The sequence below is a fragment of the Temnothorax americanus genome, unplaced genomic scaffold (genome assembly GCF_048541705.1).
Source record: "Temnothorax americanus isolate GAGA-0224 unplaced genomic scaffold, ASM4854170v1 Scaffold86, whole genome shotgun sequence".
NCBI classification, from domain to species: Eukaryota; Metazoa; Arthropoda; class Insecta; order Hymenoptera; family Formicidae; genus Temnothorax; species Temnothorax americanus.
Genome location: NW_027509809.1, coordinates 196,566 through 213,003, shown reverse-complemented (window position 1 = coordinate 213,003; position 16,438 = coordinate 196,566). Strand labels below are relative to the sequence as shown.

At 39.3% G+C, this 16,438-nt stretch overlaps 2 protein-coding genes across 2 annotated transcripts; one reads left to right on the top strand and one right to left on the bottom strand.

Moving 5' to 3' along the window:
• Positions 1–203: 203 nt before the first annotated feature.
• LOC143907697 (uncharacterized) lies at positions 204–3,469 on the bottom strand. The gene is made up of 8 exons (XM_077424580.1): positions 2,487–3,469; positions 1,718–2,417; positions 1,504–1,644; positions 1,255–1,436; positions 1,143–1,197; positions 939–983; positions 770–874; positions 204–693 (listed from the first exon to the last, which is right to left on the bottom strand). Exons 2-8 carry the CDS (start codon positions 1,748–1,750, stop codon positions 451–453), a joined length of 804 nt encoding a protein of 267 aa, XP_077280706.1. The 5' UTR covers positions 1,751–2,417; positions 2,487–3,469; the 3' UTR covers positions 204–450.
• A 1,108-nt stretch (positions 3,470–4,577) lies between these two features.
• Positions 4,578–7,420, top strand: LOC143907651 (uncharacterized). Its single transcript, XM_077424531.1, has 4 exons — positions 4,578–4,590; positions 6,005–6,155; positions 6,530–7,128; positions 7,359–7,420. Exons 1-4 carry the CDS (start codon positions 4,578–4,580, stop codon positions 7,418–7,420), a joined length of 825 nt encoding a protein of 274 aa, XP_077280657.1.
• Positions 7,421–16,438: the final 9,018 nt, after the last annotated feature.

Here is a 16,438-nt window from a genome sequence, read left to right as displayed (position 1 = left end):
CACATGGAAATAGGAAAAAAATTGACATCGACGCTCATTTTCTATAATATATTTTGTATATATTTTTAAGATAACTTTTTATGAAAATATAAAAAATATTATAAAAAAGTATTATAAATAGTATTATAAAAAGTATTATAAAAAGTATTATAATTAGTATTATAAAAAGTATTATAAAAAGTATTATAAATAGTAAGGTTTATTTTGATTCCAATCTTCAGGCTCCTCCTCATAGAGCTGGAGCCCGAAGAGACGCGTCAGGTCAAAAACATCCGCCACGTGGTAAATGGCCGCGATGTCTCGGCGGTACGACGTATCTTACCACAAATAATCGACGTCTTTTCGTTCTTCAGGCTCCTCCTCATAGAGCTGGAGCCCGAAGAGACGCGTCAGGTCAAAAACATCCGCCACGTGGTAAATGGCCGCGATGTCTCGGCGGTACGACGTATCTTACCACAAATAATCGACGTCTTTTCGTTCTTCAGGCTCCTCCTCATAGAGCTGGAGCCCGAAGAGACGCGTCAGGTCAAAAACATCCGCCACGTGGTAAATGGCCGCGATGTCTCGGCGGTACGACGTATCGTACCACAAATAATCGACGTCTTTTTGTCGCCACCGCTTCTCCGCTTGTGTCCACGCTTGTAGGTCTTTATTAACGTAGCCCTTTACACTGATTTGAGTTGAAATAACATGCTGAAAACACACATTATTGAATACTGTATATATACTTTTAAAAATTATGTATGCTATTAATAATGAACATACTAACCTCCGGCGGGCAAAAGACCAGAGATGTCTTCCTATGTAACTGCATCTCCCGCTGTATCGTATCATAAATGTGTAACATCCCCGTTTTCGGAACGTCTATTACCCACTAAAAATATTTTATAAAAAATAATTTATTAAAAATAATTTCATAAACATTTTTTATCACACACCTTTGGTAGGAGCGTGGCATCTATTGTTTCGTCATATCGGAATATCTATAAAAAAAACATGTTAAGTGTGAGTTACTAACAGATAATTAAATAATTTTTTTTCTAATTGTATATTAAACATGAGTCATTCATGTATACGATAATTACAAATTTCTTTTTTCCCTACTTATATATTTTAGAAAAAATATTACTTAAACGACTCACCGTCGACGTGCCGAAATGCACGTGTATTTCAGCTGGACTCATTGGCACCTTCCTCCTATAAAAACAATTATATATAAATATTTAAAACATCACACGCGCACAAATCACGTACCTCAAATCTAGTAAAATTTTTATATTCGTCAAACGTCCTTTCAAATAACGTCTTCTCATGTACATCATGCTGTAAAAAATTAAACGAAATATATTATTAAAAAAAACACACACACAAATATAACGTACCTCTGGAATGAAATTTATATACGTCGCCGGAATAGGCTCGCGAACGTCGTCAGGCTATAACAAATTATTTAATAATATATTGGATATACTAAATCGTATACCTTATATAATATGTACTCACCTTCATGTGCACAGGCACCTCAAATGTTATATCGTCAAATAGGTATCTCATTTGCAAAGATTCCTCGTATGGAGTGAACGTAACGTTCATCCCCATTTGCAGAGGCACCTCTGCAATCTTCAATTTGTCAACTTTTATGTACTAAAAATAAAAATATATTACACAAAATTATTACGCAGAATTTTTTTATTATTGCGCAACACAAAACACTTACACCGTCACACGGATACGTTATTTGCAAACGCATCTTGGCACTGTCACTGTTCAAATGTACTTTTTTTAAAAAAGACTTCGCGTCGCTGTCTCAAAAGACTGTGGATTGACTACACCCAAGTCTAGTCGGGAGTTCTTTATATATCGAGGCAGTGCAACAAAAGGAGGATATTGCGGTAAACAAAATATACTAAAAATAGCATTTTGCATAGAGGAAAATATGCGTTTTATCAAACCGACTCATACGCCGGAATCGTCGACGCTTTTTTTCCCAGCGCGAGTGAGCGAACGCGCGTGAGATTGGGTGGGATAGGGAGCGATAAATGGAAACACGATATCGGTGACAGAAGCGTATATCTTTTTTTTTTACATATTACAATTTTATATTTTTACCGCGACTTCCTCCTCCCCGATATTCTACGCGTCTTTGAGGAATCGTCCACGAATAAAGAAAAAAAGTATGAAATAAGATATATATTTGTCTCGAGATACACATGCGCGTATCTATATGTTTATTTATCCAATTTATAAGAAAAAAAAACACGCGCGATATCCGTCCGCGGCGAGCAATTCGTCGCACTCTTTCTGCATGTTATCCAGAAGGGCCTTTCACCCTCGGGAACACAGAATTTCACTCGATCGAAAAGACGACGAGACCCGCAGGTGTAAATCCTACGTAGTTTCTCTCCTCCGAACACCGTCTGATAATAATAATGATGATATTTGAGCGACAATTTACGCGTATAATCGTGCGCCCTAGCGGAATTTACCATCGTCGTCTCTATCCACGCGCGCTCGCGCACAGAGTTCGCGCTCCGATCTCTCTCCGCAAATGATGAGTCGTCAGTCAGATTCCATTGCGCGTCCTCCTTCAACACCACCAACGCACATGCGTTTGACGATAACGATGTTTCGAGTCTCACCGATTCTTCGTCCGAATCCGACGAGAACGCGGGCATGGGCTCGTAACAGCGCGATTCGCCGTCTGATTCCTCGGGACGAGTAATAACGGTGATCGTTCATTCGCGAGTACGCACATTGCTATTGCTACATTATCACCGCTGTCGGGTCTAAATCAATTAGACGTATAAATACCGTCCTCTATTCTTTTCAAATATATTTGGCAATAGAAAAACCTCCAGTTCGATTGGCGATCGGCGATTCCGATTTCGCGACGGATCAGATATCTCGTTACGTCGACTCTCCACGAATCCGATCTGCAACGATTCCTCACGAGCGGTTCGCTTATTTTTACAATCGGTTTTCTAATTTTTATAATTAAACACCGGTTTTTGCAAAGTTCTACGATCGACGCTCCCCCTCGCGGGAAGACACGACGACCGCTCGCCGTGTCGCTCGAGAAAAACAAAAGGAGGATGCGACGTCGACAGCGACCTTGAACGCGAGTTCGGACGCGCGATAAAAAAATATTATTCGCGAAACGTACCGTTCGGGGTGAACGAAGAGAGCGGTATCGTCTCTCTCTTTCTCTCGGTCTCTTTCGATACGTCGGAAAACCGCGTCCGGCCCCCGTCAGGACGAAGAAGCGCGCGATCGACGCTTCCCCTCGCGGGAGGACACGACGACCGCTCGCAGCGTCGATCGAGAAAAGAAAAAAAACAAAAGGAAGATGCGACGTCGACAGCGACCTTGAACGCGAGTTCGGACGCGCGATAAAAAAATATTATTAGCAAAACGTACGGTTCGGGGGTGGGTGAACGAAGAGAGCGGTATCGTCTCTCTCTCTCGGTCTCTCTCTCGATACATCGGAAAAAAAACAAAAATAATAAGCAGCCAATCGCTAACGTCGTACATCGGAAAACCGCCACTTTTATACGTCAGCGATAAAAGTGGAAAAAAAGTACGTAGCCAATCGCCAACGTTGTACATCGGAAAACCGCGTCCGTGTAGCCAATCGCTAACGTTGTACATCGGAAAACCGCGTCCGTCCCGTTGGGACGAAGAAGCGCGCGATCGACGCTCCCCCTCGCGGGAGGACGACTCGCGATTTTCGCCGTAAAAATGGGGAAAAAAGATATAGGGAAAAAGTAAGTAGCCAATCGCTAACGTGGTACATCGAAAAATCACCACCGTTGGCAGCCCTGCCACACCTAACTTTACGTAAAGTGTCCCCCCCGCGTCGCGCTCCCCCTCTCGCCCAGTTTTCACTTCCCCCCGCATAGCCCCCCCTCCGGTGACCCTTTACACCGTCCCTCGACCCCCTCGCCCACCGCTTACGGCGCTCCCCCAGCGGCAGCGAAGCCCCCCCCGACCCGCTAACCGCAACCCGAGGGCCTGAAGCCAGAAGCATATATTCTTTAGCTACTCTTATGCTTACGCATTATGCGTTGTGCAGAAGTGTGTGCTTTTTTTTGTAGTTGTTAACCCCCTCCCCCCGCGCGCGTGCGCGCGCAGTTGGGGTTATTAACGCCTTCAGCCCCGCCTTTGGGCTATATAGCCCAGTCGATAGAGACATTATGGAATTAATTCCGGGAAGCGATTTTATTTTTTTGACTGTTTTGGAGGGTCATGGGTAGTCTAAAACCGGATTTTCGGGATTCTAACCCTGGAGCGTTAACCGCCATTTTGATTAGAAGGGTGATTTTGTAAATATCTCGCTTATTTTCAACTTTGGAATGAAAGTGGTAATAACCAAATTTGTAGAAAATTTAATACTCTACAATTTTGGTCCTTATCATTTTTTATCTAGGATCAATATTTTGGGTCTTAGACTCGAAAGTAAGGGGTATTTTTTTTTAAATTTACTTGGTATAATAAAAAACATCTTTTCCACACCACCATGGGGGTAGAGTTTATTCAAAAAAAAAAAATGAAAAAAATCATCCCTCCAAAGACCCAAAATGTCAATCCTAGGTGAAAAATAATAAGGACCAAAATTGTAGAGTATTAAATTTTCTACAAGTTTGGTTATTACCACTTTCACTCTAAAATTGAAAATAAGCGAGATATTTACAAAATCACCCTTCCAATCAAAATGGCGGCTAACGCTCCGGGGTTAGAATCCCGAAAATCCGGTTTTAGAATACCCATGACCCTCCGAAACAGTCAAAAAAATAAAATCGCTTCCCGGAATTAATTCCATTTCAGCGGCTTTTTCGGGCTCTATCGACTGGGCTAATATAGCGTAATTTGGTCTTGATCCGTGGTTTTCTTCTACTTTGTATAATCCTTTTTTTTCTCGTACAATCTTTTCTCTTTGGACTACGACGATCCCCTATGCCTTCTTCCACCTTATAAATTCCCTTTTCATCTCGCACATTTATATAATATTTTTTTTCGTCGTACAATCTTTTCTCCTTGGACTATAATCCTTTATGCAAAATCCCTTTTCATCTCACACACTGGAAGACACTTTTGAGTCAATCAAGAGAGGAGGATTGGCCAAAGACTCTCTTTTGATTATGTATATGACTGTGCGTATGTGTAACTGTGTGTGTATGTCCGCGGTGTATTGAACTCGGTATGCCGTGGGTGCGTTGGTCCCAAGGAATTGCGCGGATCAATTCCCCCTGCGGCCCAGAAGTGTGCTCCCCGCTTTACGGTTAATTTTATTATGCGTGTTCTATACTTATTATAGTTTTATTAGTCCATATGCTTTGTATAGTGTCAATTAGTCAATTTGAAAATAATTGTTTTATGAGTGTCCCTGTTTCGTTCTTTAACTTTGATAGCCGAATTATTTATTTTTGCGGAAAACCTCGAGTCTGGATATGTACTCTCATCAGGTTTTCCGCACGTGATTACTTGCATGATGTTTGTGTAGTGCGTGTTCACACCAGCCGATACTCTGCTTGTATTATTTAGCGTAAAGTTTATGTTTTTACCAACTAGTGAGTCTGCGACCTATCATTTGCGCTCACGTTTTGCGTACGTGATCACCTGTCTGCGTGTTGATGCTTACCCTATATATGCGACATTTCATCGGTTATTCTTGAGCCTCTTTTGTGTGCATGTTCACCCGATATACGAAGATAATCACGTTCTTATATATTCGCTAATTTAGATAATTTACCGCTGAAGTATAATTGATCTTTGATTAATTTTTTCCCGCATATTTCTACTTATTCTACGTTAAGTCGAGCTGCGTTATTATTTTTGCGTTTTTCCTTTTCTCTGTTTTATAATCGTTCATGTACTTTAGTTTATTATGCCGAAAAATACTAACCGCAGGTCTCCCAAGGAGAAGGAGACTAATTCTAGCAAACGTCGCCGCAATGACACAGAGTCGGATGGTAGTATATTGTACCGTTTGCGAATGAATCTGGAGAAAACCAGATTTCGGGTAGAGTCAAATTTATACTCTCACAGAGTAATAACAGATACTCAGAAGATATAATTGCGCCATACCCAGTTCATATCGAATCTGTTTCCCCGTCTTCGAATATCGGTAATTTGCACCCTATCAGCATTGGTAAAATGTTATGTTCCAAATATAATTGTGTCTCTGCAATTCGCAGATTGGGAAAGAGTTTAATTTGCGTAACTTTTTCCTTGATTGAGGAAGCGAATGACTTAATTACTAATAAAAGTATCTTACCTAACGGCTTGTTAGCCTATGTCCCGAACTATAAAGTTTTTCGGACCGGTGTAATCAGAGATGTAAATCCTTCTTTGTCTGTGGATGATATTCTTGCGGGTATCTCCTGGCCGAGTGATCCTGTAAGAATCCACTCTCTTGAAAGACTTAAGTTCCGCGACAGTTCCAGCAATGAACTGGTGGATTCGGCTTCTGTCAAGGTGATTTTTGCTGCTAACCTCCTACCTCTACATATATATATATCTGGAGGGTCAGATGCAGGATACTCCCTTTTATTAATAGAGTGCGGAAATGCACCAACTGTTTTAGATGGGGACACTCCTCTCTGAATTGTAGAAGCTTTAAAGCATGCGAGAGATGTAGCCTACAGCATACTACGAAGGATTGTGATTCGGAGCCCAAATGTATAAATTGCGGGGGGGACCATCTCTCCTCCGATACCTCTTGTCCGGTTTTTATCAATCACAAAATAATCAATACGGTTATGGCATACACAAATGCCTTCTATGCTCAGGCTAAAAGAACCATTAAAGTTAGAGGCATTGATTCCTGTCAGCAAGCAATTAACTTCTTCAGGAGTCATGCGTATATGATATGGAACAAGTTTGAACTGGATGAGATTCGGTTTTCTAGTGCTGGGAATCTTCCAAGTAGAGAAAGAGTACGTAGTGTTAACTCTGCTGGTTCGCATTCCGTGTTGGATGACACTATCCGTCCCCCCTCTGTGGAGGAGTCGACCGAGACTCTTCCCAGTAAGGAACCTAATTTAATTGAATCTAACCTTGATTCCCTTGCATGTACTTTCCTCACCCCTGATATTATTTTACATGACTTGAGATTTCTTTACAACTTGGGTAAATCGGAAAAGCATAAAGCTTTGGCTTTGATGCATTATCTGGAGTTAATATTTCGTAAACTTAACTAATGGCCTTAAGGATTTTACAGTGGAATTGCAGGGGTATCTCTGGGAAACGAAACTCCTTGAGTTCTCCAATTTGATTCTGGGATTTGATGTGATCTGTTTGCAGGAGACCTGGTTGGGTCCTCACTCTTATTTCTCTTTCAAGAAATTCATTGCTTTCAGGAATGGCAGATCTGACGATATTTGTGGAAGTGGCACTGCCATCCTTTGTCGAGAGGATTTAGACCCTGTTGAGCTTGGGTTCAATTTTGCTAATAATCTCGGTGTGGAACTGACTTGCATTTCATTACTTTGCAAGAGGTTTTCACCCGAGAGACTGTTTATAATTTCTTTTTATAAACCACCTCACATTCGTGTGGGTGTAGAATGCTGGACCAATTTGCTGGAGTCTGTGTCTTCCGCCTTTGGTTCTAATAATATCTTGATAAGCGGCGATTTTAACACTCAGCATGAGTTGTGGGGATCTACGCGATCAAATCGTGATGGCATAGCTTTGTCCGAGGCGGTTACTGATTCCGAGTTTGTTCTTCTTAATGATGGTACTCCTACGAGAATCTCCGTTAACTCAGAGTTTTTTATTATAGTGCTCCCGATATTACCCTGGCCTCACAGGGTATGAGCTGCGTCTGTTCTTGGGCCACTTTCGATGAACCTTATGGAAGTGATCACTTCCCTATTGACATTCAGGTTAAGTTTAACCCTGATTCTCCGAGGGCTTCTGGGAGAACTAGGTTGCGGGTCTCGAATATGAACAGGAATCGCTTTGCTATCATGGTCAATGAACGGATGTCCGATTTCTCGACGGATAATTTGCCTGGTGCCTCTGTTTATGAAAATTGGAATGTGTTCAAGATCCGTCAAACTTTCCTACGCGAAACATCGGCTCGAAAACATTATTATATTTAACATCGAGAAATACCGATGTTTATGTGGTTCGAGCTCTGTCGAACTTGTTCGAAACATACGTTCCCCGCGATCCCCGCGCCCTCGAAGCCCATCGATCGCGATCACGCGTTACGAGAGTGCTTCCTTATTTGTCGAAGCACGGAAACGGCTGTTGTGACGCGTAATGTGACCATACGGACGAATAGCGATTCAGCTCTCATCGCGCGTTCGTACCTGAAAAACAACCCTCTTGAGTAAACGGCGAATTCGCTCGCCGGACAGTCAGTCGTTGCTGAGGATTCCTAGCCTCAAGTCGTGGGCCAGAACTCATAGCCGAAAGTCGTCGCGTATCAATCCTCGTCTAAAGACAGCACGGCTCTCTCCCTTTTAAATCGCTGCTTGAATCGCTACTCGCTCGTTTCGTCTTAAAGTGCGGATCTAAGTTACTTATATTTTTTCATTAAGTGTACTACTTAGCGAGGGGTCCGAAAACTTCCGGTCGTGCCCCGCTCGCGATCGTTCTTCTGCCGCGCGCTCAAGATTTCCGTTCGACGCGTACAAGATCTCCGCTCCGCGAGAGGCTTCGATGCGAAAAGCTGAGACAAGATTTCCGTTCGCGATACCTGGCAGAAAAGTACGAACGACTCAGAAGATTTCCGAATCCGCGACGCACGATCCGTTGTTCCCCCTCGCGTCTTTTCCGTTCTTGAAATAAAGACTAAATATTTCTTTGTGCAATCTGTGTTCCGAGTGCTTTAATCCTCATTCCTCCCGCGAATTTACGACTCGCGTTATCCACGCTTCTCGCTCAACTCTGAGCGGAATCCAGATTCAGGGCGACCGTCGGAAAGCGACGCCCGAACAGAATGCTATCATAATAGATTGTGCATTTTGTACTGGTGCAAGAATTATCGATTCTTTGGGATCGGTTATTGTTATATATTTCATAAAAATAGTTTAAGCACTTTAAGCATTTAACATTACATGCGGACGCACCCAAAGGTGGCGCTACTCAACGTGTCAGCTCTATATATACTCTTTTGTCATGGCCGTTGAGACTCTCTCTTGTCTCGGACTTATGTGAAAACGTTTGTTGTATCGAGGCTCAAAATAAAGATATTCACATAACGAAACTGAAACATTAACCCCAGTTTTCTATTCCAAAAGTACAAAACCGTAAAGTCTGATATCCGAGGTACATATATAACATAAATTGGCGACAAGTCTGTGAACCTACATCGAGAAATACATAGAAATTACCATTTTCGAAATGGCGCTCATTGGATCCATAGAGGCCTTCAATCCGAGGGAGACAGATATCACCTCTTATATGGAACGAATTGAAATGTTATTCGCTTGCAATGAAGTAACAGGCAATAAAAAGGTGTCTTTATTACTAACATTAATAGGAGGAGAGGCGTATGGAGTACTAAATGATTTATTGGCGCCAACTTTACCGAGTACATTAACGTTCAAACGTCTTCGCTCAGAACTAGAGAGCCATTATAGTCCTAAAAGGTTAGTTATGGCAGAACGTTATAAATTTTACTCAGCTATGCAAAAAACTAACAAGGATGTTAAAGTTTATGTAGCTCGTTTAAAGAATCTAGCTAAGCACTGCGCTTTTGGTACATTTCTAAACGAAGCTTTACGAGACAAATTAGTATGCGGTATTCGTTCCGAGATTGTGCAGCGAAAACTATTGACGGAAGATAACCTAACTTTTGAACGAGCGTTCCAAATTGCCACAAGTGTGGAGATGGCAGAAGGACAAATTGAAGCCATGGGTACCGAGGCGGCAGCTGTCAATAAAGTAAGCACCGCCAACAAAGGCAGGAAGTTCAGTCGACCAGCGTGGCAAAATAAAGCTACGTCCAGTCAAGATGTCAGTCAAACCAGTAAAGCCGGTCAATCTACGAACAGTACAGGCAAATCAAAATGTGGAAGGTGTCTCAAAATTCACTGGGATAACAATAAGTGTCCAGCTATTAACTGGAAATGTTACTCATGTAATCAAACTGGACATACAGCAAAATCAACATGGTGCAAGAATAGAATCAATGAAGTAACATCGGAGGAAACCAGTCAAGAAGAACCAAACGCGGCTGGAAATGATTCCTCGACGGTAGGATGGTTAAAGGAGTCTGAGGATACATACTTTTTAAACACTTTAAGACAGTCTAAAAGAAATGAAACATTATATACTCAAATACCAGTGAAAGGTAAAACTATTGTAATGGAAGTCGATTCGGGTGCATGTAAGTCTGTAATGCATATAAATGATTATAAGAAGTTATTTCCTAGTATAAGAGTAGAATCAGTTACTTTTAAGTTGAGAGTAGTCACAGATGAAACAGTTAATATCATAGGTCAAATAACTGTTTCTGTAGAGTATCAAAAAAAAATATTTACCTTACCGCTAGTTGTTATAGACAGTAAAACTAAATTTATACCATTACTTGGTAGAAACTGGCTGGATATTCTCAACCCACAATGGAGACAGATTTTAGATACTGACATGTTAGTTGAACATACTAAGTTAAATAAAGTCTTTACACATGAATCAGAGACTGTAAAAATAATGATGATTGAACTTAAAAATAGATTTCGGAAGGTTTTCGAAGAAGAACCAGAGGCGGTCATTAAACATTTTAAGGCGAAAATTAAACTTAAAGACGATGCTAAACCTATATTTTATCGAGCATATAGTATGCCATATGCGTTAAAATTAAAAGTAGAAGATGAAGTAGCAAAGATGGTGCAATCGGGAATCGTAACAAAAATTGCGCATAGTAAGTGGGCAAGCCCCATAGTGGTAATTCCAACAAAAAATAATGCGGGCATTCGGATCTGTGTAGATTTTAAGAAAACATTGAACGGAGTAATTGACAGTGATCATTGTGTGTTACCATTGCCTGAAGATATTTTTGCTTGTATAGGAGGAAATAAAATTTTTTGCGTAATAGATTTACAAGGGGCATATCAACAAATGCAGATAGGAGAACAGTCACGAGAGTTATTTACAATTAATACACACATGAGTCTATTCCGGTATAACCGTCTTACGTATGGTGTAAGCTCAGCGCCTGGCATTTTCCAAACTTGTATGGAAACAATTTTCGCTGGCATTCCGAAGGTCAAATGTTATTTGGATGACATTCTAATCTATGGGTCATCTTTACTGGATTGCCATAAAAATGTTTTGGCTGTATTAGAACGTTTACAACAGTACAATGTTAAAGTTAATAAGGCTAAATGTAAATTTTATAAAGAAAACGTTGAATTTTTAGGACATCGGATTGACTCAAAAGGAGTTCATCCATTAGATGATAAAGTGGAAAGTATTCACAAGGCTCCGTCACCCCAAAACATTACTCAATTAAAATCATATCCAGGGTTATTGAACTATTACGGAAAGTTCATTTCTAGCTTTCAGCCAAACTTAGATTATTATACGATTTTTGTAAATCGGGAGTAGAATTTCAATGGTCGGATAAACACGAACAAATCTTCCAATTCAGTAAAAAGTTACTTACGTCTGACTCAGTTTTTGTACATTTCAATTCTACCTGTATATATAACATGCGACGCTAGCAGTTATGGGGTGGGGGCGGTCTTGAGTCACAAAGTTGGTAATGACCTTTGTCCTGTATTATTTACATTAAGTACATTATCCACAACAGAGCAGAGATATTCAAATTTAGAAAGAGAGGCATTAGCACTCATTGTAGCATTAAAAAAATTCCATAAATATATTTACGGACGGAAATTTATATTACAAACAGATCATCGTCCGTTACAATTTATTTTTGGTAGAAATAAAGGTATTCCAGTGACAGCTGCTGCGCGTATTACTCGTTGGGCTTTAGCACTATCAGCGTACGATTATGAGATTGAATATAAACCAAGTAAAATGGTAGCAAATGCAGATGGCCTATCTAGACTACCACTGTCGACGGAAACGGAAATAGCAGGATTTTTATACTTATTTAATTTAACTAACGAGTTATCCCCGGAAGCAGACGAAATTGCAAAAGCAACTACGAAAGATACAATATTGGCAAAAGTAATTAAATCAACATTGATAGGATGGCCAAATGGTGCTATTGAGCAAGAATTAAAACCATATTTCCAAAAACATCATGAACTTTTTGTAGAAGGTAATTGTTTATTAATAGATACAAAAGTGGTAATTCCAATAATGTTAAGAAGTAAAGTCTTGAGTTTATTTCATAAACAACATGTGGGAATAGTGCGAACTAAAATGCTCATGCGGACGTATTGCTGGTGGCCAGAAATAGATGAGGCAATTGAGAAGTTTATCATTGCATGTGAGATCTGCCAGCAAAGACAAAATTTTTCTAACTTTAGTACTCTTGTTTCTTGGCCTACAGCACCTACTAATTTTCACAGAGTTCATATTGATTTTTTTCACAAGTATGGTTATACGTTTTTGATTTTGGTTGATAGTCGGTCTAAATGGTTAAAAGTTAAAATAATGTCTGAACGTACAAATGCAAAAAAGACAATATTAAAATAAAAAAAAAAGTCTTCTATTTTTGGATTGCCAGTGGAATTGGTTTCAGACAATGGCCCACCTTTTAATTCTATGGAATTTATTTCATTTTGTCAGGCCAAAGGTATCACACCGATCAAATCACCTCCATACTATCCGCAAAGTAATGGAATTGCGAAACGCGGGGTTTAAACAGTAAAAAAAGGTTTGGAAAAAATTATATCACTTGAGCGGGGGAAGATGTTGAGTAAAGAAGAATTACTGTCTAAATTATTGAGTTTTCTATTTACATATAAAGTCACACTATCTAGTACAACAGGGATATTGCCTGCTCAGGGTTTCTTTAAAATGCGGGGCTTAGGGTTTCTTTCATCCTGCTACAGACAACAGTCCAAAAATCAGAGTCAGTTAAATAAAAATAAAACACAATTATATACCTTAAATCAAACAGTATTTGTTAAGAATATTCGGTCAAAACTGTGGCAACGAGGCACAGTTCTTAGTTATTGTTACAAGTTCTTAGTTATTGTACTTATTTGGTCCAAGTAGAGGAAGGAATCAAATTTGTACATGCTAACAATATACGTCCAAATAATGCTACACTAAGTACGGCTACAAGTTATCCGAACAAATTATATGATACAAATAATGCGAGCAATATGAGTTCTCCACATCTAGCTACTACTCCAGTGGGTAACACTAAAGAGTCAATTAGACCAGTAGTTGAAACTATTGTTAATAACAAATCAAATCGTACTGCAATTACTGAGACAGATAGCGTGGTGGATGAGGGGAACTCGAAAATAGAATCACCCGTTCAACCATGTAAGAAGAAGTCAGTGGACACGCCTAAGAAAGACAGCGCTGATAACGTAGCGACAACCCGTTCGGGCAGAATTGTAAAACCACCGTCTAGATTAAATTTGTAAGACTATAGTTATAAACTTTGAGAAAGAAGGAAAATGTTATATATTTCATAAGAATAGTTTAAGCACTTTAAGCATTTAACATTACATGCGGACGCACCCAAAGGTGGCGCTACTCAACGTGTCAGCTCTATATATACTCTCTTGTTATGGCCGTTTTGAGACTCTCTCTTGTCTCGGACTTATGTGAAAACATTTGTTGTATTCAAGCTCAAAATAAAGATATTCACATAACGAAACTGAAACATTAACCCCAGTTTTCTATTCCAAAAGTACAAAACCGTAGAGTCTGATATCCGAGGTACATATATAACAGTTATCTCTTTTGATCCTGGTACCGATTCACGTAAGTCCTATCGTCCTAAGTGTGGGAGAAGAATTATTAATAAACCTTGGTGGGATCGTGAATGTGAAGAGGCCAAGACACGTAGGAGAGGTGCTTTCGAGTCCCTTAGAAGAAATCCCTCCAGGGATAGCTTGGCTCATTATAGAAAATGTTCTGATGACTGTAAACGGATTATCCGTAAAAGAAAAAGAGAAAATTTCACTTCATTCATTGATGAGCTTGGGAAAGATTTCGACCCTAAGACCTTTTGGAACTCAATCAACGCTTTTAAGAATTCTGCCTTTTTTTCGGATTACATTTCTCCATCGGTGAGCCGTATCTCTAATATCCATAATTTCATTAGCGACCCTTGGGTTCCTAATTCTTTCGAGGGCATCTCTCATACACCGCACGTTTCTATATTTAATGATGAACTTAGCTTTAACGATCTTAAGTGTCTAATAATCTCTTCTGATGTCAAAAGTTCTCCCGCTCCTCACCTTATCTCTAATTTAATCTTAAGTTTACTACTGGATTCTGCATTATCCATATTGGTTAAGATATTTAATTTAATTTTAACTGATGGTTCCTTTCCGTCAAGCTGGAGGTTTTTTGATATAGTTCTCATTCCAAAGCCAAATAATAAGAGTTTCAGGCCTATCTCCTTGGCCTCAAATGTTTTCAAAAAATGATAAAAGATAGATTTGATAAGTTTGTAGAACTGGAAAATATCCTGCCAAATTGCCAGTTCGGTTTCAGGAGAGGCAAGTCCTGTGATGATTGTCTGGCCTTTATCAATTTGGAAATATATAGGGCCTTTTCGAAACAGACCATGACTGGAGCTCTTTTTCTGGACATTAGGGCCGCTTACGATAACGTTAACCCCACATTTTGTTTAGTATTATTAATAGCCTTAGAATGCCTGATGGTTACAAGAAATTTTTTCGCAACCTTCTTTCATCAAAATATGTCAGTTTTTTCGAATCTGGTACCTTTTATGCCAAAAGATGTCTGCAACGGGGCATTCCTCAGGGTTCGGTATTGAACCCCATTTTATTTAGCATCTTTGTGAAAAACATCCTTTTCCATATTCTTTATAATGCAGTAGCCCTACCGAGGGTCTGATACTCCTCAATCGCGAGTATCAGACCAAGTTGATACGCGTATCAAAAGATGTCAGCGCGCTGTAAACGCTTGATTCGATTCGAATTGGATCAAGTATATACCGCCGCTGCTGACTGTTGTTAGATTGAGGTTAAAGTTAGAATTTTTAGTTAGAATGTTAGAATAGAAGTTTTTATATCAACAGTGAAAATGTCATGTAAAAAGGGTGCAAATTGGACAGATGGTGAAACACGAACGTTTCTCGAACTGGTCACGGAAAAAAGTATTTTAAGTATAATTGATGGAAAGAAACATCGGCATGTAGAGATTTTCCGAATGCTGGTACCCGAAATGCAAGCAAAAGGTTATGAAAAAACAGCCGAGCAAATAAAATTAAAATTAAAAAATTTGAAAGCAGCATATTTCAAATGTAAAAGAAATAATAATGTCAGTGGTGCTGCTCCCTCAACGTGTCCATTTTACAACGAGTTAGATATATTATATGGAGGCAGGCCAAGTGCCCTAGCTAGCAGCAGCGATGATCAAGTAGGAATAGACACCGCTGAAATAAATGAGGAAGAAGGTGATATACATTTATTTAATGCAATTATATATAGTTAAGTATGAAAATACAAATTGGTACCATCAATTATTCGACTTAATATTATTATTTATTTGATTTTAGTTAATAACGAGAATGATTCAATAAATTGTACAACTGCTGAAAAGACTGATGAAATGTTAGATAAGGAAAATGAAGTCCCACCAGCCAAAAAACAGAAACGAACAAAAACTTCTGGTATAAATAAAATGTTTATTATTATAGCCTTATTAAGTATTTCTATTTGAGAGATGACATCACAATTTGCAACTACGCTCTACGCTATTAGTCCATATTTGAAGATTTATAAGAGTACAACCAATGATATAGGGCTAGAAGATATATAATTTTTAATTTACATATGTATATACGTATTATAGTACAGAAATTTTATATTTAAGAAGAAAAAGTTATGAAGTAATGCTGCAGAGTCATACTGACAAGTGGTTGGAAAACCAAAAAGAAACTCAACAGCATTACAAACAAGCAGATGGAACTCCAAAAACAAATGGTCTATGACGAGATGATGGAGCAGAGAAAGTGGGAAGAAGAGGAGTTAGAAAAACAGCGAAAGTTTCAAAGTCAACAAACAAGCTTGATTCTGGCTGCATTTACTAACAGTATGCAGGGTATCAGATCTCAAACCTCTGCTCGTTCCACACAAAGCACCTTGAAGCCGCTGAAACTTATTCCGATAAATCCATTTATTAATTTTTTTAATAATTAATCGTGTCACAACATTAAAACTAGTGCATGCAATAAGATTTATCTACATATATATCAAAAGGCTCACATGATTAAAAATAATCAAATAAAAAGGAGCATCAAACCGCAACAAGGTGGAAGTGTTGTAAAATTCTATGTTAAGGTACAGATTGACAAACG